The following is a 23,368-nucleotide window of genomic DNA, read 5'->3' as shown; positions in this document are numbered from 1 at the left end:
AGCTACATACTCCTTGACTCATTGTTTCCAGAAGACCTCTGATAAGTGTTGCACCTGGTTCCGGATTTTAGTAACCTAGTTATGTTGATAGCTAACTACTCGGAATTCTTCGTTATATATGTATATAAAAGTAGTTTCCTCAAGACTATAACTGAGTAGTGTGGCAAGTACTACCTTAAAGGTATTTCTGCAGTGGCTTTCTCGAAATACTTTTTCTTAATGCGCTTTTCTATTACCTCTTTATACTTCACACAGAGACCTTCCGTTCATATTAACTAAGCCTATGAGTAAGCCATCATAATTACCTGACAGTCATCTCTTTTCAATCCGCCAAAGAAGGCGTACAGAGGAATAACCATCGCTGTAAACACATGAATATTCTAGTGAATTAATCACAACGACATCTATCGATAATCACCTTCCTTCTGGATTAGTATCCTCGAAGTTATTATCAAATAGGTCCATTATCATCCTTTCTATATCTCCATGGGAACTCATGATAGTACACGTCCCCTTAGACGTTGACCACCCTGATAGTGTTTTAATGGCATACAATTAATTCACAACGTTATATAGAAATAGTCAAGAACAAATGCTTAGGTTTATAGAATCCTTGGTTATTTGTAAATTCGAACCCCCTTATTTTTGTACGGAAACGATTTGTCACATCCTTGAATTTGCCCTGGTAAACTTTATGGAATTTAATGGCCTGGGGTAATGTTTTTTTCTCTCTCCTTTATTTACAATTACTACTTACTTCACAGCTGAAATTACAATTTGATCTAAGATAAACTACCACTGTAAACCTGCAAGTACTGGACGAATGTTTCGTCGTAGTATGGGACTCCTCAGCAGTAAGCATCCACAATCTAGCACGCGAAGCTCGAATCACGTTTTCAATGGCCGTCTAGCTTAGATCGGCTCATGATTTCAACTGTGAAAATACTACAATCTCCATAAATCCCCATACCGATAATTATCACTTTGTTTACTTGAACCTTCATTCAATTGACCTTTAGCAATTTTCATACAAAATGCCTTGATAAGTATATGTGTGATCAGACTGTTTGAAATGGATAGCGCAAATACATCATATTTTTCAGATCAACTCCGTCTTCTCATTGTTCTATCGAAATAATACTATAAATGTTATATTTAGGTCATTTGAAGCTTATGAGAAGCTTTGAAGTAGACCGATCATAATGCAGTGAAGGAGAACACAAGTGGAGACAATAGAATAAATTTTAATACAACAATGCAGAACATCTTAGTAAAATCTGAGAATCATACATTAAATACTTCATTTGAAAAATGTCAATCAAATCGTCAAATCGTTTTCATTTCCACACCAATCATTACCTGTTCTCGTTCTCTTTTTCTTCGATCTTCTTAATCTTCTACTGTTAGGTACTTCACTTTTTATTGAAGATACACACTACTTACATCTATTTACATCAGTAGCATACATCACAACTTAATTTGTTGTTATACGTATTTATTTAGTTAAAAGTTTTACAGTTTTCATTAATTAACTAGATAAAATATTCCAGATATGCATTTCAATTCTCTAAGGCTTATATAGTGTAGCAACTTAAACTCAAAGCATATATATGCTATATTTTTAAGTTGCTTATAGCTGACTGAGTGTATTCTATCATTACCATCACGATCAATAATATACACAAATAAATAGGATAAATGAAAAGGTGAATTACTTGTATAGTTGATTGTTGTAAATAACCCGGATGAATAGTTGATGCAATACGAAGTTGAAACGTGCCAACATTTAAACTGATAGATAGAAGGTAGACAGAGTAGAAGATGGAAAAAAAAGGTAGACAAATCCAATGTGTAAGTATGTAATGAAAATTAGGGAGACTAGAAGTTTACAATCATCAATCAGTTAGATACAGTATTCATCGAACGATGTCAAGCATAAGAAACTAACCGTTATTCATCGGTAACAACAGTAAAAATGAATCTGTACTTTATTCACATATTGTTCATTTCAATATTGGTAATAATTGGAATGGAGCTTCAGTAAATCAACAGTTTGTAAATCACCAACGTAGGTGATGTGTGTCGATGATTGAGGACCTAGTTGTGTTTGATGAGAATGCTATGACTTTCTGGCATACGTCGGCGTCACATTTCGTGATTAATACTTATATTGATGATAGATTCCATGGTTCATAAGGGTCTAAAGAACCAATTATATTTAAACATATAATCGACATCTCAATTGTTTTATATGTCGCTCCTAGTAAATAAACTTTAATTTAACACATCAGACAGCTTTCCTACGGAAGATTTCAAAATGTACAATATCTCATTATTATTACTGAAGTAAATAATAGCTATATGTTAATTATTAACATTGGAAATAGATATCTCAAGTCTGGAATGAATCGATGACCTGAAAAGCCGGCTAAAATCGAATTGACTTAATAACTTTGTGCTTAATCAACAGTTTACTTAAATTGTGAAAAATTTATTCACACCACGTTGTTTTAAAACTATGGGGTCAGTGTGGTGGTTATGTGAGTGTGTGTGTGCGACATCGACAGTCCTCAGAATAGAATGTAATAGCTGTCAATTATTCTTCAGTTTTCAATCATATCTATACACAAACTGATGTTAGTTCATTAAACAGGTTTTGAAAAATAACTTACTTTCCATCTGTTCCAAGTATTGGAATCCATGAATAGCCTGTACTTGATTCAACAGGTTTTTTATTATTACTATTATTATTATTATTATTATTACTATTAGATTTCTCTTTGGAATTTAATAAATTTGTTGAAGCCGTCTCACAGCTTACATGATAAAAACGAAATAGTAAATGATGTTTTGAAGTTAAATTCAATGGTAAACAGATTTTAGCCTAAGGAAATAAAAAAAAGAGAAAAAAAACAATGATGATGAAGAGAATGTGAAAATGATTCGAAGCAACAACAGTGAACAACTATTGTTAATATTAGTAAGTAATCTGAAAAAAAGTAACAGAGAATGGACTTGAATGTCAGTAAACGACAGTGTGTTTAACATAGATTTACAGTATGAACTTCCACCTAACGGATATATGATCTATTGACTAGGAAGATTTTTCTTTCCAACCCCATCCCCCTCCTTGTGGGAAAGCAAACATCGCTGTAATGCTGGTTGTCTGAAAGAAACACCTTACTGCCTTCACACCTCTATACAGTCAGAAGTACGACTTCGCTCTCCAACCATGGGTTTGCTGCCCTTAGTTTTACTACTCCACAACCGACCTGTCTGCAATGGTAGGACCTTGAGGAACGATTGTTCCAGCCAATATAAATCGATTGGTTCATTACAATAGGCAAGCCCGACCACCTCGTCATAGTAGCAGCAACAACTGGGTTTCAACTGGATGGACAAATATATATTCTGGTTTGTAAAACAATGTTGATTATGTTCGACTTTCGTCATAAAATTTCGATAAATCTCTTTCATATTCAGACTTTTGAACAGCTCTCATAAGATAAGCTAAATTAAATAAGTTTACCAGGCTAATTGGTTTGGACAAATTTCAATTAAAGCGATTTTTTAAATACATATCGCCGTAACTTAGAAATGGTTTATGTATTTGGCTTTAACTTATGTCTAATTATGTCAGAGTACGATTATTTATTTGAACACATAAATACTGGAACGAAGGGGCAAGGAATAGATATGCGCCACGCAAGTCACTTCATTTGTGTGTAGACTGCCATGCTGCCCGGGTGCCCAAACCGAAGTAGATGGTTTTCTTAATTTGAACTGAGAGTTGTTTTGACCTTCAGTCTATCTACTTCAGTTTAGACAAATACAATATTATCATCAATAGTCATCATTAATTTGAAAAGTTATGGCTTTATGGACCTGTAACTAATTGCAATGATGCATTCATTGTTTTCTTGTTTAGTGTAGTATAGATGTGATAAGACTATAAGAACCAAGTTGAATAATTATTATAGATTTGACCGCCTGGAGCCCCACTGGGGCTACAGCTAACATCAGAAGAAACTAACCACAAAGTCTGTAACAACTATCTACAGTCTGAAATGTTGATCATACTTTTAGTGAAATTATTAATTCGATTAACACTAATTGATTTAAGTATACAACTGTAAAAATAGCGAATTACCCAACAACAACACACATAAATACACGTAATAAACTTTATAAAAACCCAACTATCATAAACAACCGGAATCATCCATAGAAACTATATACACACATACACGAACATAATAAACATACTTGTTCACTGAAATTCGGATAATTATCATGATATATTACAGCAGTATTAAACCATGAATCAAATATTGGTTGACGAATACTTGGACGAGTGTAAAACACCTAAACACATAAAATAAACGAGAAAAAACATTGAAATTAATTGAGTGAATAATCTAAGCAACACTGGATGACATACAGAGTAATCTCGCGAGAAACATCAGTTCCTGTCGAGACTATAGATATGCTTTGTTGATATTACGCAAATAACATGAATCCTCGATTAAATAAGGTTTCTACAGACTACTTTCAACCACCAATTAAAATCATTTCAACTATGTATCTAGTCGCCCTCAAATGCCCTGGTACAGTTGAGGGTGCAATGCTGTGATATGAACACGTGGATACAGTCACTGTCACAGAAGTCCTACTCATTGCCTTCTCGTAGCATTACTGTTGTTTACGAAATTGACAACACAAAAAACGAATGTCTGGCGAATGAAGTATAAACCAATTGTTGGTCCCCGGCTAAAATGAGATCGCATCTCCTATTTGACAAACATCAAACCCTCTTGTGAAAAAAGATATACCTAGTTACGGTAAATAACAAAACAACTGCAGACAATAGTCCTAAGCCTATCACAGAACTGCTCAACCTTTATTATTCATAATCCTAAAGGTAAACACGAATGTCTTTTACACAAATAGAATTTTTCTCAGGATCTTTTTTGATAGATTGCTTTATTTATTTTAACACATAGATATTGGTACAAGGAGGCACCAAATGCATATGCGCCACACAGATCTCATTTGATATGTGTGAGGGCTGTGATACTGTTCGAGTACCCAAACCGAAGCAGGTTGATAGATCTTGATAGATTGCCATCTCTTTTAGTTCGTTAATTTACTGTACGATTGAAGGTTATGCTTTCGTAACTGCATATTAGTGATTTGAACCACTTAAACCTGTTCTGCTTAAATATCAAGGTCATCCAGTGCTTCTACGTTTTCCATGGTGGTCTAGCTTGAATTGATTCATGAATTCAATAATTAAATCAAGTCTTACCTACACTTCGTTATAACAAGATGAATATTGAGAAAGTTGAAACTGTAGGAGCTATTTTCCAATTATTCTTATTATGCATATCCCTATTGCACTATTTATAAATAACTATAAAGTTATATATACACGTTTCCATTATTGTAAGCTTTCAGTGAATTGATTGACTATCGTTACAGGTTTTACTATTCCCTAATTATCGCTGATTAATTATGGACATTCTCTTCCGCCCTACACCATCTATGACTTCGTTGATTATAAAGTGTGATTTCCTATTGGATATGTTATGTGTTCTAGTATTTTCAGTAAAAGTCTTGAGTTGCGATCGAATTTAGTACAACAGAAAATTAGTTTGCTGGGTTAGAAAGAACTCAAGGGTCAATAAGCGTTAGAACCATGATTGCTATTCAATGACCAGTTAGTAAATTTGCGAAATAAGTCAATGGTTCGACTGCGAAGATTGTACATGATATCAATTAGAATCTCGAGCCATAACAAATATGCAGCTTCCCTCAGAATAACGTTTGTCTTCTTTCTGCGTTAAAAGACAAATTTTGGAGTTACCGAATATCCAACATGACTATCCATATTCGAATAGCTCCATAGTTTCCTTAATTCGCAAGTATCGTAGGCCAATCAGGACCTTCAATAGGTATGATCATTCTTGTCATGGTTTGACCGACATTACATACAAAATTAAATAATCGTATCACAAAAATAGCTAAAAATCAGAACCGCTAAGGAATAGTGGTTTTTTGTGATCTAATTATTTTAATATGTTGTTATATAAGAGTAGCTTCAATAGGTCGATGTTTCTGTGAACAAATTATTATTACGATTGAACCAATCATTCAAGTAATGTTATTCAAGCTAAATCATCATAACAAAAACTTAATATCGATGAAGTGATGATTTACTGATTAAAACATTCGATGTTTACACATGAGGTTGAGAGTTTGAAACTCGCTACTATACTTAATTCGTTAGGAACAAGTTGGTGACATCTCTGTACAACACACACACATACACAAACACTGTGGCTGGAAGTTAAGTACATACACCTGACTGTAGCTGCTACCTAAACGTGGTAGTAGGGAATCCAAACCGAAATGACCCGATGAAGTGAATAGCGTCTGGAAAACTCGATCCTTTAGATAATCGCATGATAGATAGGTTGATTGGAGAACGATAATACTGAAAGCAACAGTCATGAGATACAACAGCGAACCTATACTGTCAGCTAAATTGAAATAGAGTGATATGTTTCATCAAGAAAACCAGCATAACCAGAGATATTGCTTTCTCTCAACGAAAACACGAAGGGTTAAATTAAGTTGACTCTGAAAATGTCTTGGTCCACGGATTCTTATCTGGAAAGTATGGGGGTTAAAACTATTACAAAAAACCTGTGCGTGAACGAAATGAAGATGTTCTTTAGGCTAAACTGTAACATTACCAAGTCATTAAGACTAGACCCAACCCAGTTTATTTCCCAGATGCCTGATGAAGTATCCTTACCTTTTATTTTTTGTATTTTAACACATAGATATTAGTACAAGGAGGCACCAAATACATATGCGCCACACAGATCTCATTTGATATGTGTGAGGGCTGTGATAATGCCCGGACACCCAAACCGAAGCAGGTGGTTTTCTTAGAGGGTCACACCCGGAGCCTTCGACCTGAAGGTCTGATCCACAAGCCAATGGAGCATCGTAAGGAGATGCAGTCCCAATAATTGGTTCATACGCAGTTTGTTCCTTCAGGATTCTGGAGCCAGCGCATGTGCACCATTGGTTTGAAATCAGGCTTTTCAACTCCCCTAGATGGACTCTCTGTGTCCACCAACCCGGTTAAAGCAACGGACATTCACTTTTCGTCCTCTCAACTTCGTAAACAACACCCTTGGTGAGAGAAGGCGGTGAGTAGGACTTCCCTAGTAGAGGCTATATACGTATGGCCGTGTGAAAGCATTTGTAGAGGGAGGGCGGACTCTCCCCACTCTCCGTCGTATCAGGGCATTTGGGGGCTTATCGTTAAATTGTGTGAGCAATCAGGAATCAACAACCACTTAGATACCTCGACTAAATCTTAAAATTGCCGAATAGTATAAATTAAAACAAAACTTTTCTACAATACTATAACTTGTGATATTACGTCATAACGAGGAGTTACACTAATCTTATGTTTTCAGAATCAAGTTTTCGCTTACAGTATAAACTAATGGAAATAAATTAATGTTTTCTTCTATAAAACAAAGAAAAATTGTATAGTTATGTTCATTTTAAACTTTATAAACAATTGTTTGCTTCAATCAATGAGGGGAAAAATGTCATGTTATGGACTTTGTTTTTTTTATAATATAAAGGCATTCCATTTGCTTAACAGCTGTGCAAATATTATTTGAAATGATTGAATTTTTGCAGAAAAATTTATAGTAAATGTATCCTATAACCATTGTTGCTGAGTGGGATGAAAAATTCAATAGACAACCAGCTTCGAGATCATCAAGTCGTACATCGTGAGGATCGTTTGCGTACACATTGAATCGCGACACTACGAATCATTATTAAGCAATCAGTTGGATGGGATTCATCACCATATATCAACTTCCTTGACTATGAGGAAGCGATTGATAGCATGGATACGAAAACATTATGGAACCTTCTTTGGCACTATGGTATACCTCAGAAAAGGACTGCCCAGGACCTACAGGGTTGGATGGAAAATACTTATGGGAGGCCTATGCTCTTCGAAGAGAAGTCACAGGAATAAATAAGTGAGTAAACATTCATTGTTATGAAATTTAAAAATATCCCCCTTTCAATGATAAATTACTAAAGAGTGACTGATTTCACATATTATCTAGTCCTCATTGGTGATGTAATTCTATCAATCAAGTTATAATGTGGTCATCAAACTACGTGACTCTTTAGTAATGATGTGCTTGCTCTTGAGCAAAAATGTAACATCTAGATCTAATGCAGAAAGATCGTCAACATATTTATAGACATTCATACACGTACGAGTTTAAGACGGAACTACATTACATGGAAGAAACAATAAGGTTTGACGTAACGCCTTAGCAATTTGTGCACAAAATGAATCTATCCAAATGGCTAAAAAGTTCGTGAATTATAGCTAACATCATTTTGTAATAAGAAATGCAAATATACTTTGTTATTCTGAATAGTAACCCGAATTCCTAACAATATTTCTTACTTTATTTTCAACCGGATAATTGGTTGAGATTTTCACGATCATGTTGTCCCTATATATTAGTCAAACCGAATTGAAATCGCTTTTAAGAGTGTATAGAAAATAACCAATCATATTTCAATTTATATTTGACTGTTAAACACTTGTCTCATATCTTAAACACTTTCCAAAAAGATAGGCACATAGTATGTGTGGACGTTTATGGTTTATGTGCATAACTTGTGAAATTACAACTCGACATTGTGTGGACAATATTTCGATGCCAGACGGTTGGCAGTAATCAATCGGAAACTCTGTATGACTTAGGTTCCACTTCGACTACCACTCGTAAATAAGTGTATCAAAAATCTTGGAATAACTGAAGCTCTCTAGTAAATTCTAACCGATGCAATGCAGTTTCATATTCTGAAACATAATTACTGAGCTTTATGGACTACGACAAACCTTTTATTGAATCGCATCCCGAATATGCTTGCATGTTGGGATCCGCGAGATGATAGCAACCGATGGTTAGAGACCTTGAATGACATGGCTCAAAATCGTTTGCAATGGCGCAGGTGCTTCTGTAAATCTACATTAACCGTCTGCGAAGAAAACCACTCACAAAAAAACTTAGTTAACCTTATTTATTTATTTCAACACAAATATTATTACAAAGGAGCACCAAATATGTATGTGTTACACAAATCACTTGGTTTATATGTGGACTGTGATACAGCACGGGTATCCAACACGAAGCAGGTGGTATCCGCACACCAAGTCTTTGGTTTAAAGGTCCAATCTACAAGGCAGTGGGGCGACGTAACGAGATGCAGTCCTATGGTAGCCGGCGATCAACAATAGGTTCATATGCCATTTGTTTCCTTAGGATCCTGAAACCCATGTGAACCACTGGTTTGAAATCAGGGTTTTCCAACTTCTCTAGGTGGATCCTCCATATCCAATGACCCGGTTCAAGCGCCGGATATTCGCCTTTTCCCCCCTCAATTTCGTAAACAACAGTAATCCCGCGAGAAGGCAGTGAGTAGGACTTGTTACTTGTCCTCTAAAAATTGTTCACTTTATTAGTATCATTTTAAGAAGTGAGCGAATTCGCTACTATTCTTCAATCTCATCATGTTTGTCAACTTAAGGCATCTTACAATGTTTTTAGTAAGCTCGTAATAAAACAAGTTATTTAATATTGTATTTTGAATTTAGCATGATAACACAAGAGCAGCTATCTAACATCATATTGGTTCAGGAGAATAACTTACTCCAATAATTCAAGATTGTTAGAGGAAATTGACAGCAAACCCAACATGACCTATGCTTCATGATATTTAGAACTCGTAAGTAAAATGCACGTGTAATGTTGAGGGAGCTGATGGCTCCTCATGGATTTGAACGTGTATCATATAGCTTCACAGAGATGCTACTCCTAAGCTATTCGGACTTCGATTAACCTCCTGCAGGACTGAACAGTAAATATTATCATGTATGTTAAGTCAGTATTTTACTTTTCACATAACCAACTAACTAACCTTTAACGCAGTGGAATTATCCAAATTATCATTACTTCGTAATTCAATGAAACATGATAAATTCCGAGCCTAAACAGGAGAATAAAAAGAAAAGAAATTAGTGGTGAAAAAAATAGAGAATAACAATATGCTAAAGCAATATGAATACGTATGATACAGCCTAAATGGTATGTACACCCTTTAATAACCAGACCACATGTTTTGAGCCTGGTTTCATTTACAGATTTCTTGAAATAGGCTTCAAAGTAATTGACCGATTTCATTAATTCACATCAAAACAGAATGAATAACATGTAAGTAACAGATAAATTAAAATTAGTCGTAGGGTAATCGTGGAGTGGTAATAGTTTAGTAGTTAAAATAGTTGATTTTCAACTACGAGTTCTGATAATGCCAATGTGAAAATGGAATTCGATATATCTGGCTAAACTAACTATAAGAGATTATTTTATAAGTAAAATTATTTCCGCTTTCATCCCACTCTCATTCAGGTTGAAGCTTATTCTTGATCATTTTCTAGATAATTGAACCGTGTATCATATGACTAAATACCGTGACTAATTACCAAGTCAAATGCTTATACTCGTATTTTAGTGAAAAAGAATATCAGCGGGAACAATCGAATGTATTTGGACAATAAAATACAGAACGTCTTACCAAAATCTGAGAACTACACTGTGAATAGGTAATTTGCAAAATATCAATCCATTGTCTTAAACTTGACTGTTTCTTTTGAAAATATAAGTCCATCGTCTTAGATTTTATTGTTCCTTCATTTTCGATATTCAACTGAAATACATTCTCTTCCTGACTATCATTATATACTACTTATGTAGATATAAGTAGCTTACACCAAAGTATTGATGTATCAAGTATCAAGTATCTATTTTTCCATTTCCATAAGACCCTTTGTTTAAACCTAGTTGCTCCATGTACTCCCAATTAACTTTGATTAGCTATTTAGGTCATTTTATTTAAGCGCTCACAAAAGCTATACGACTTAAAGCTGAACGGAAAAAAGAAACATATCACTGACTAGTGAACGAATTACTTTTGTAACAATAAAATCAAACTGAAAAATATTTTCACTGATGATTTGTTATTTATAGAGAAAAGAAGAAACATAGAAAAAGGAATTGATGTTGAATTGACATTTACAATAGGATCAATAGGGAAGAATCTATAAATGTGAAGGAAACCAGGGTACACAACCTATGTACATATATATAGCAATGAAGCTATTTGATATTATAGTGAGGAGGAAGGTAAGAAAGATGAACTTTACTAAAAACGTACTGATGGTCAATAGAAAGGTCTACGAAAAAGTAACAAATTAATTGGAATATCTGAAATGAAATCGACTGAAAAAATAAGCTGATGATGTTTGAAATACAAAAGACATGATAGATCATACAAAACGAAGTATCAATATGGTGTTATGAAGATTGTTGAGTTTAGATTGATATCATGAATGGATCAATGTTAGACCACCACTGAAAATCAGGAAGGCCGTTTCGTCCTAGTGTCGGACTCCTCAGCAATGCGCATCCAAGATTATGCACACCACACTTGAACCCAGGACCTATCGGTCTCATGCGCGAACGGTCAACCTATACACCAATGAGCCGGAAGTCAACGGTGTTAATGTCTAACTTGAACCAGTCCATGATATTTCGCGACCGTCCACCATTGTCTTCAGTGAGTAATTCCGTTATAACAGATACGATTGAACTCTACTGGTCACAGCTTCTCAATAGAACTTCAAGAAATCCATCTTGAAGCCAGTCATTCGTGAGCACATAGTAATTACTCAGTGCTTCAAGGTTTTCAATGGTGGTCCAACATTGATCCATTCATGATAACAAAAAGAAGTGATAAAATTGTACGAAAACGTAATTACCAAATGACTAGTCAGAGACTGAATGCTCAGTAATTGCTTCAAGGTAGTTATGAATTTAACGTTCACACAGTAAGTGAAATCGAAAGCAAAGAGAATAACCTTGCATGACAATGCTAAGAAGACTCCAAGTTATCTCGTTTCCTGTTAATTAATCATTGTTTGTTTGTACTGGAAGAACCTCAATTATTTATGACAGGCCCAGCCATTTTCAGGAAGTCAACGAATATGTAACCTATTCACCAAGGCATAGGTAAATATATCGACTCGACTTTGAACAATGATTTATGCGTGAAGATTAGTGGTATCGTCCGGTTGCTAGTGTACTAAATTAACTAGAATGGGGTTCGAACATGAAATTTACTAGTTGGAAACCGACGTTCAAACCTTTAACTCAGTGGTTGAAAATTATCAGCTGAACACCCCCAAACCAACGATCTATCCCTCAAGTGATTTAACCATTAAGATGTGTACACACACGAAACCTACTCTTGGTTACCGGTTACCATGAAACTGCACCTTCTAACATTGCTCCACTACCTTGTGGACTAGACCTCTAGATCAAAGACTCGGGGAGTGACCCCTCCTCAAAAAGAAACTGAGTGGTAACCACTTAGTGCAGCGCATATATATTTTGGTGCCTTTTAGTACTAATACTTATTTCTTTGGATAACCAAATAAAACAACCCTGATTGGAGTGAATAAAATAGCTGAACACAACAACTAAATCATTTATCTGATATGAAATCTGGCAACACAAATCAATACACATTTGTACTATCTTTCACGTTATAAGTTCGCATATTTTCTCACTTAGCTGTTTCAGTCATGTAGTTCAGTTTACTCCACGTATAAGACTCCTTAGAAGTATGCAACCACAAAAAATTTCAGAAATTGAACCCAAGATATTATAACGTCATAGTGTACATTTACTAATAGGACCATTAAGACCTTCCCAACACCACTAGACCTTCAACCAATAGATCTCTGTTTATACAATCAAGTGGTATTATAAGCCTTAATACCATCAAAGTTTGTCTCAAAAACGAATACATAGCAATGAGTAAATGAGTTACATTTATCAATTTATTTGAACACCAAATACACATGCGCAACACAATAAAATTGAAACCAGTAGTAGTTATCACTGATATATGTGAGGGTTGTGATACTGCCCGGACACCCAAACCGAAGCAGTTGGTTATCTTAGGATGCCACATCCGGAGCCTTTGACATGAAGATCTGATCCACAAGGGAGTGAAGCAACGTCAGGAGATGCAGTCCCGTAGTAGCCGGTAACCAATAGTTGGCTCAATCAGGATTCTGGAACCAACCCATGTGTACCATTGGTTTGAAATCAAACTTTCCAACTGCCCTAAGTGGACTCTCCGTGTCCACTAACCCGGTTAAAGCACCGGACATTCGCTTTTCGTCCTCTCAATTTTGTAAACAACACCCCTACTGCGAGAAGACAGTGAGTAGTACTTCCCTGATAGTAGCTATATACACGTCGCCGTATGAGAGCATTTCCAGCAGTAGAGAGGACTCATTGCACCCTCGAACGTACCAGGGCATTTGGAAGCAAATGAGTTACAACATGTAACTGAATAATTGAAAATACCGCAATGGATTTATTCAAGTGTGTTATAACCTCTTTCTTCTTACGGTTATGACCCAGCTATTCCTATTGCTTAGTATTCTCGGACACCGATTCACTCGACAAGTCCCCAAATCAGAACACGGTTGAACAGGAAAGAGATTATATTCCAAATAACAAGGTTAGATGGAAGTAAGATGCAAGCCAGAAGCACAATAGGGAAAACGTCAGTATATTTATGGTCTTTTTTACATGAGAAGATTCTAGAGTATTCTCTAACTATCGACTAGTGCTGATTGGATAAGAATTAGCCAATCAGCGTGCACCGAAGCAATCGTGAATTGAGCATGCTTTAATCCGGTCTATGTCCCGCTAACAGAGTGATTATTTCAAACAAATCTTCCTGTACTTTAAAAGGATCTCTTTGAACTAGAAAAAAAAATGGTTATACATATAAAAATAATAATAAATAGATGATTGAATTTACCCTTGGAAAATTATGTTTCCCTGACATATTCAATGATTTTGGACATACATATAATGTATTAAAAAATGAAGTGAATGGTAATAATTTAATAGTTGAACATTGTATACTTGTTCCATGTTCAAATTGAATAACAGATTGTTCAAGTGAATTTGATTGATTTTGAAGTGTGTTATTTAATAATTTTGGTAAATCATTTGTAATAATAAGTGAACTAGTTGTACTATTTACACTATTATTTGATAGAATAGAATCTCTATTATTATTACTATTTTTGTTATTAAGTGAATTCATTCGATAACTACCTCTTTGAAGACTTCCAGTACGAGAAGGAGTATTAGAATCATCTAATAAAAAAAGAAAAAAAAATTACACAACATATTTGGTTGACGGAACCGTTTGGAGTCACAGAATTCTGGACAGAAACTTTGTATTAGTATGGAACTACTTAAAACTGAGCACTCACAACCTTATCAGGGATTGAACATTCAGACCTTTCGGTGAGCGCTTGACCATTAGAAATCTTGGGTCAAAGTTCAATGATACGCCTCTAACTCCAATGAATCTGTGACAGAGTGATGCATATCCAATGTCAACGGTAACAGCTGCTTCATTATCGATATGTCTAAACCCCACCAGTCGGAATTTTTCACAAGAATTTCAGGAATATCTTGATGTTAGTCACAACGTAAATTAACTGCCGTAAAACCACTTCAACTTCACATCAAAATTACTAACCACAGTACCACATGTACGAAAATCCGCACAACTCAGAAACCTCAAACATGATCATGAAAAGCTTAGATAAATTTTTTTCTTTGTAATTTTTTGATCTACTATGAAGAGTGAGAAAACGTTAGAGGCTCAAAGGTTAAAATTGGAATGCTTGAGTGATTTAATTATAACACCAAGTATAAAATATTTATGAGGTGTTTGACTCTATAAACCAGTCTATTTGTCAATACAAACTGGTTTGTATAATGGAAAATTCAAAAGAATCAGCTTTTCAAAATTTCACTTTACATCAAGAACTGACGTAACTTAGACGACCAATGAAAACACTTGACATTCGTTTCGGCTTAGTTTGAAATTCCTGATCAGTACATCCATGACTAAGAGTGAATCCAATCGAACGCTTGACTTTTAGATCAGTGAAATTTCAACCCAAAAAGTTTAAAATGTTAGGTATGTTATCCATCAGCTTCCCCACTGATGGGGGCGGGACTGGATCATCAACTCAATGATTCTACATTGAAGATGGAAAATATATTGAAAAATTAAATCTTTCTAAAACATTCTATTGAAGTCCGTTCAAAAACATTCGTAAATCGCCAGCTTTGAAATTTTAAAAATAGTGCGTAAAGTTGAATCCAAACGTTGGAAAATTGTACAATTAGTGGACTTAATACTCAAAGCTATCTGAAAACTTTTCTATTATTATTCACGAATTTCAGTCACAGCTTCTACGAGAGCCCTAAAATGCCCTGATACGGCCGTGAGCGGGAAGAGCCAGCTCTCCCTATCGACATGCTCTCAAATGGCCACGTGCATACAACTACTGACATAGAAGTACTACTCACTGCATTCTCGCGATGGGGATGTTGTTCACCAAATCGACAATACGAAAAGTGAATATCCGGCACTTTAACCGAGTTAGTTGACATGGAGAATCCACCTAAAGGAGTTGGAAAGCCCTCATTTCAAACCAATGGTACACATGGGTTGGCTCCAGAATCCTGAGGGGACAAATGGCGTATGAACCAATCGTTGGTCACCGGCCACCATGGGACTGAATCTCCTGACGTTGCTCCACTACCTTGTAGATTAGACCTTTAGGTCAAAGGATCGGAGTGTGGCCCCCTAAGGAAACAACCTGTTTCGGTCTGGGCACCCGGACAGTATCTCAGCTCTCACATAAATCGAATGGTTTATGTGGCGCATATCTATTTGGTGCCTACTTGCGCCAATGTTTATGCGTTTAAATAAATAAAGAATAATAAGCATTCTAAGTTTATACAGACTAGAGAATTATTGAAACAAATAGTTTAGATTCACCCTTTTTATCGTTTCATTCAACTATCTCTACACATTAAACTAAAAGACATACCTGGATTATTAATTCCATAATCATCATTATACGATGTTCCTGATAGAGTTGAATAAAAATCAAATAGATTTTCAACTTCACGTATAATTTCATCTGACATAAGCGGTGGATGTGTTGATGGTATATAGAAATTATGAGAATTATTAGCTGTCACATTCGGTGTGTATGTTTCCAGATTTGAAGCAACAACTCCTAGGATTTATCAGTAGTAATAATAATAAATTAAGCAAATAACTAAACATAAATTCATTTATTAAATTCTATAATATAATTCAATTGTAGTAAACCTATACTGTTTTTGCTTGAACCAAAGATTAGAATGTAAACCAGAGTCTTACTACTTAACAGTCAAGTACGTTACCCATTATTCAACTGGTCAAATACAAACTTATTCAATCGGTTTTCATCTATATCTTTTGAGTAGGAGTAATTAACATTAATAATCGATTGGTCAAACCCAACAGATGTAGAATATAGGATTCGAACTTGTAGCACCACCATGTTTGAAAAACGAACACTTTATACACTGCATTACTATTACTACATAAATACATAATTATCAAGGTGAATTAAGGATGCAAAAACCAATGATGTTTGAAGATGCATTTATTTAGCACATACAATAATGACTGAAATGATCAAAGTTGTGGCTTAATGGATTCCGAAGTTAATTTTAACTACTGAATATAATTGGACCAAATAAATCCGAATTATTTCACTTCTATTAGTCACACCATAGTGCCTTAAGCATTAAGGTTAACCCAAAGAGCAGTGTACAAAGCTGAGAGTCATGCTACAATTGCTTCACTTCATGGAAATTTTATTTTAAATTCAAAAGAATATTGATAAATCGCAAATGAAGAAGATCAGTCAATTATGAGACGGACTCCATAATCCTCAAACACTTTTAGCAATATTTCCAACTGTCTAAGCTATTAACCTAACATCTCACATCGAGTTTTTAATGCTTCATAAAAATAAGTAGTAAATGCTTCAAAACTGTTGATATTAACTAGATAAACAGTGAAAGAGACATCATTTAACCAGGTGAACATAATGTAAACAATCAATCTTCTAACATTTTCATTTCATCTGTGATGAAATATCAATTGGATAAGTAAACTAAATTAACGTTTTCTTAAAATGATCAGATCATCCAATCTATAAATGTGGATATTTTATTCCTTATCCTATTCCAATGTAAATACATTAAGTACAAGATTATTCTGATAATAATCACTAAAATGTAAAGTGAGACTATAAGTTTATGAATAAACCAATCAGATATAAGATAATAGGTCTTGGATTTGGGCGCGAAATTCACTCATCGATTTGGCTGAATAAAGTTTTGGCATTATAACTAATGTCGGTTGGTGATGAAATCACCCAAATCTAATTCCTAACCTTAATCATCAACCGTCAATCATAATTATAATTCCTCACACTGGTTTATAACCATCGTTTCGTCCTAGTTATTAAGTGGCCACTCTCAAGGTCAGTGTGGCGTCACTCAAAGGTTGTTCGCCCCCAAATGCCCTGGTACGGCCAAGAGTGGGGAGAGTCAGCTCTCCCTCTGCAAATGCTCTCACATGGCCACATGCATACAACCACTAACACAGAAGTCCTACTCACTGCATTCTCATGGTGGGGATGTTGTTTACTAAATCGATAAAACGAAAAGCGAATATCCGGTGCTTTAACCGAGTTTGTGGACAAGGAGAGTTCACCTAGGGGAGTTGGAAAACCTGATTCCAAACCAATGGTACACATGCGCTGGCTCCAGAATCCCGAGAGAACACATGGCGTATGAGTCAATTATTGGTCACCGGCTACTATGGGACGGCGTCTCCTGACGTTGCTCCACTGCCTTGTGGATCAAACCTTTAGGTCGAAGGCTCATGGTGTGGCTCACTAAGAAAACCACCTGTTTCGGTCTAGGCATCCGGGCAATATCCCAGCCCTCACACAAATCGAATGATTTACGTGGCGCATATCTATTTGGTGCCTACTTGTGCCAATGTTTTCGTGTTTAACTAAATAAATCAGATAAACAAAGGTCATCCAGAAATTATAATCTCACCAAATGTAGATTTTTAACTTTTCAGATTAACATACCACGATACATAGAAAAAAAATAAGTGTAAATAGAGATTTAACACTTACGTGATAAAGGTTTTGCATTAGGATCAATAGTATGATCAATTAGTTCACTCATCACGAATTCAAATCGTATAGGTAACATTTGAGTTTTAAGAGAACGTTCAATTGTTTCAATAAAGAGTCGATCTTGTTCGGTTAAATAATTTGTAACATCTTTTAGTACAGAACTATTATTATTAATCAATTTTGATGATTTTGATTTATTTGAGTCTATTTTTAACATATGATTTATAGATTCTGGTATATGATAATGATTACTTTCATTTATACTACTATTATCATTATTAGTAGTAGTCATAATGCTTGTTACATCTGTATACCGATCATGATATGTATTATAATCAATTGATAAATGGCATAACATTTGTACAGATTGAATTAATCCTTGTTCAGAGATCTTATTAGAATCCATTTTGAATAGATGAATAAAACGATTTGTACTGTTTACAGGTCTATAAAATGAAATTTAAATGTTGAATTTATTTTTCAAATACAGTAATTTAGTTATCAAAGAAATTGAAATTTAAGATGGTTGTTGGAGGTAGTCAACAGGTTGATAGCATTCGATCTGCACTAAGAAGGATCTGACATACATGATATTCATCACCATCCGATGATCAATCAATTGTGAATACATCTCAGTCCTACAGGAGGTCAATCGCGGCCCGGATAGCTCAGTGGTAAAGTCTCTGACTGTGAAGATGGGTGATACAGGATTAGATCCGTCAGGGAACACCAGTTCCCTCAAGATTACAGGTATACCTTGCTGAAGAGTTCCAAATAGCACGAAAAACTGGTCAGGGTTTTCTGTTGACTACCTCCAGCCTCCATGCAATGTTGAGTCACCTAGACTAGTGACCACATTGTAAGTTGGTCGATAGCATCCGATCTGCACTAAGCAGGACCTGATACACAAGACATTGATCACCACTCAATGATCAATCAGTTGTGAAATTGAAATTTAGTTTGTAAAAATACTCATCTCACAATAGGATTATCAAGTATATTAGTAAGAATATAGGCATCATTCAATATAAAATCGTCATACATATATTTACATAACAAAAAAAAACAGTAGTGAAAACCACTGGGAGTCATGAGCAAGCAGTATCTACAAACAAACATAGAAATAAATCACCACTAAGATATTGATTTTCAATCAATGTAAATAACTCAGTCCCGTACTACGTGATTCACGGATTGATTAGGTCCGTGTTTATGGTTGTGTTACGGGATGAACCGTGTTCTAATATCATGCAAGAGGATAGGTTTCCTTTGGACAGCAAGTACACAATTCTGATGAGTTTCAATTAAAATGAATCCTACACGTTTAGGACTTAGTGATGATTTTGCTAACCATCTAAAATCAAAATAGTGAATATGTCGTGGAATTCATTAGACTATTGACCAAATTTCAATGAACTTTATCCAAAGAATTTTAACAGTAGTTCAGATTAGACAAATATGACATTAGTATTGTTTATCTAGTGATCAATTTAATATTAAGATGGCTTAGCATCAGCATATACTCATAACTATAAAATGTTGAAAGACTATAATGAGTATACTCATTAATGAATAGCATTGCCAGAGTATGGACAATAAGAGTTTTGATGAGACATTCATCATTGATCTAAACTTAATTGACTTTACAAGTTAAAATGATTTCGTAAAATTCTTATACATTTAACTATTCGATATCAGAAGATTTGAAGTGTAACTTACTCGGAAACATATTCGTTTTATTACATGATAATCAAATTAAGTCGAACACTGAAACATTCATGATTAAAGAATTAATGCTCGTAAGTTGTTGTTATTACAACAGTATATACATTCTAAGTACTACCTCGGTTTGGGCACCTGGGCAGTATCCCAGCTCTTACATAAATCGAATGATTTGTGTGGTTTATATCTATTTGGTGCCTCCTTGTACCAATGTTTATGTGTTTAAATAAATAAATAAAACAAAAGGAAATTGGGTTAGGGGTGGTCTTAATGACCTGAGAGTGTGATCACAGTGACCAAGGGACAACTAATTGAGGTCGGTCACACACGACATTTTTGAGTAATTTTCGTGTTATCTCCGTATTGTTGGGAGCTTATCGCCGAAAACGCAAATCCGTGAGATAAAGTGAGGTGTGTATTTTTAGGAACGACCTTTTCTAACCCCACCCTCCTTTGTGGGAAGGCAGCATCGCTGTTATCTTGGTTGTCTGATAGAAACACCTTACTGCCGTCATACGTCTGTACAGTCAGCAGTAGGACTTCGTCCTCGAACCTTGGGTTTGCTGCTTATTACTTTTCAACCGATTTGTCTAAGATGGTAAGACCTTAAGGAACGATCGTTTCAGCGAGTATAGCTCGATTGGTTCATTACAATAGGAAAGCCTGACCACCACGTCAGAGTAACAGCAACGGGCCGGGCATATACATTAGTTTCATTCGAAAAAAATAAATATTTCATATAGCTAACCTTGCACCCCATGCAAATGGCATACGATAACGACCAATATTACGACAATAATTCACCATTGATTTTTGTATACTTGAACCAGTTTTAATATTATCATTAGTATTACTAGTATTTTTCAGATATTTATCTATTACTGTATTGATTGGTCCACTAAGAACTTTATCCACTCGTACAACTATATACAAATTATTGACATGACAACATGATGGAATTGAAAATAATGCCTAGATAATAAAAAAAATTCAATGAGAAAAAGGAAGGTTAGAATTAGATAAGTTTAATTACAGAACAATATAATTGAGTATGAAACTTATAGGATAGTTAAAAGTAATAGACAAGAAACTAACAAGCTAAAATGTTGCCAGAATTGTATGTCTGAAGTGAGTAGTAGTAGCTTAGAACATATATAACACATTTCTTAACCATCTAAGTTAATGAAAGTTCCAAGACTAGCCCATTTGCATTGTCTCAACCTAGTACACGACGACTGATATCAGTAACAAGGAATGTTTTGAAAATACTCACAGTTAAATAACTGTGACAAACAATTATTTTCTATCTTCACTAATCAAACTTTAGAAATGATTTATTCGCTAGTTCTATCATATTATAATCAGAAAAATATATCCTCTACAACAGAAGTCATGCATTTTGAACAACACCAACGGAGTTTGAAGTATCCGCGTCAGGATTTCTTCAAACAGCCATCTTCCATAACTTATAATCTACTCATGTCTTCTACTTTTACGGACAATATTCCGCAAGTATAGTTGTCTACTTCTCGATATATTTACCCTTTGAGGAGTAGACGGATGTCTGGCCACAGTCAAAGATGATATAAATTGGGGATAGCCAAGCAAATATTTTAAATTCATGCCCAGACAATTGATCAATAAAATCGAATAGACCTGTTCAACCATCGATGTTTAAAATTTCATTTGAATATCATTAATTATACCGTGAAAGGAAGCTAAATATGCAATAAATAAATTAAACGTAAATAATTTGATAGTTGAATTCATGAGTCAATTAAAACTAGACCATCATGAAAAATCTGGAATCACTAGACGGCTGTTTCGTCCTAGTATGGGACTCTTCAACAGTGCGCATACAAGATCCTGCACACCACACCCGAACCCACGACCTAACTGTCTTGAGCGCGAACACTTAACCTCTAGACCATTGAGACGACATTCAACGGTATTAATGTCTAACTTCAACTAATCCACGAAATTGCGCCACTGTCCACCATTGTCTTCAGTGAGTTACTATCTCACAACAGACCTGGTTGAACTCCGCTGGTCACTGTTTCCTACTAGAACTCCATGAAATACCTCTTAAAGCCAGTCACTAGTGAGGATATGGTGATTATCATTAGAAGGGGGTTTTATGTCGATTTTAGTAATTTAATAATTGAAGTCATGAGTCAATTAAAGTTAGACCACCATGGAAAACGTAAAAGCACTGGACGGCCGTTTCGTCCTAGTATGGAAATGGTCATTATAGATTAAATTGTAAAAATCCAAATTCCTATCTTATACATGCACCAACATTAAAATTTATATTCATAGTGTAAATAAACAACTACTACTAATGATATTTACTTAGATGCCTTGCCTTACCTTTTTATCCCATCATATCAATAGACTAACAAATTACCTTTAAGTAATTTATTGAATTTAAAAAAATTTATCAATGTTACATAAATTGAACTGTATTGCGATGAACAGACAAGTTTTCATATCAATTCTGTTCATTATAGATATTGTGAAACTTAAACAAATTAATACCCTCGGTGAATATACGCTTAAGACTACTGAGTTTGTATGTGTGTGTGTGTGATGTAGAAATGATTAGGTTAAGGATTACAACTATGATCGTTGTAATGAGAAAAATGTTAAACATGTACAGGTGATGTACACCATTTACAGTTGTACATGAATCATTCATACACAATGAATGGTAATATTCTTCATAGATTTATATCAATGATATCAGTTCATTGATTATCATAGAATTAAAGACAAACAAACATAATCTGTTTCTAATCTAATGTAACTTATGTATACTGAACACGTTTATTTCTACTGTAAGGGATTCGTGGGATTTGCATCAAAGTCTAACCTTGATAAAACAACCAATGGAAACCCGAAAACACTGGACAACTGTTTCAGCCTAGTATGAGAATCCTCAGAACAAAGTGTATTCACGATCCCAATGGCAATCAAATGGAAAACCTGTAGGTTTCACAGAAAGCGATTAAACTTTAGACCAGTGAGTCTGGACCCAGTTACGTACATTTATAAATTCAATCAATTTACAACATTACGCAATTATCTTCCAATGTCATTGGAAGGTAAATGCTGGACTCACGATATAGTTGGACTTCACTAGACACGGTTTTTCACTGAAATTCCAAGAATCACGTCTCAAAATTAGTTACCAGTGAGCATATGACTAAGTCAGAAATATAAAATAATGTACGTCGACTCAGTGGAATAATTGTTGAGTATTTGACGCGAGGTCTGGAAGTCTACGGAAGGGGTGGTCATAAGTGGTGACTGCTGAGGAGTCCCATATTAAGAAAAAAAACATGCTAATTA

At 35.0% G+C, this 23,368-nt stretch overlaps 1 protein-coding gene across 1 annotated transcript in view; it reads right to left on the bottom strand.

The window, feature by feature from the left end:
• DOCK10_1 (Dedicator of cytokinesis protein 10) overlaps positions 1-23,368 on the bottom strand; it is a 143,257-nt gene that overhangs the window by 99,240 nt on the left and 20,649 nt on the right. The window contains exons 10-17 of the mRNA XM_051210284.1: positions 20,766-20,989; positions 18,293-18,741; positions 16,130-16,321; positions 14,026-14,369; positions 10,045-10,113; positions 4,267-4,365; positions 2,673-2,884; positions 1,716-1,791 (exon numbers count right to left, since the gene is read on the bottom strand). Of these exons, the coding sequence (XP_051072904.1) occupies positions 1,716-1,791; positions 2,673-2,884; positions 4,267-4,365; positions 10,045-10,113; positions 14,026-14,369; positions 16,130-16,321; positions 18,293-18,741; positions 20,766-20,989 (1,665 nt within the window). The remainder of the gene's footprint in view (positions 1-1,715; positions 1,792-2,672; positions 2,885-4,266; positions 4,366-10,044; positions 10,114-14,025; positions 14,370-16,129; positions 16,322-18,292; positions 18,742-20,765; positions 20,990-23,368) is intronic.

The sequence above is a fragment of the Schistosoma haematobium genome, chromosome 1, assembly GCF_000699445.3.
Source record: "Schistosoma haematobium chromosome 1, whole genome shotgun sequence".
Taxonomy (NCBI): Eukaryota; Metazoa; Platyhelminthes; class Trematoda; order Strigeidida; family Schistosomatidae; genus Schistosoma; species Schistosoma haematobium.
This window is presented reverse-complemented; position numbering and strand designations above follow the sequence as displayed.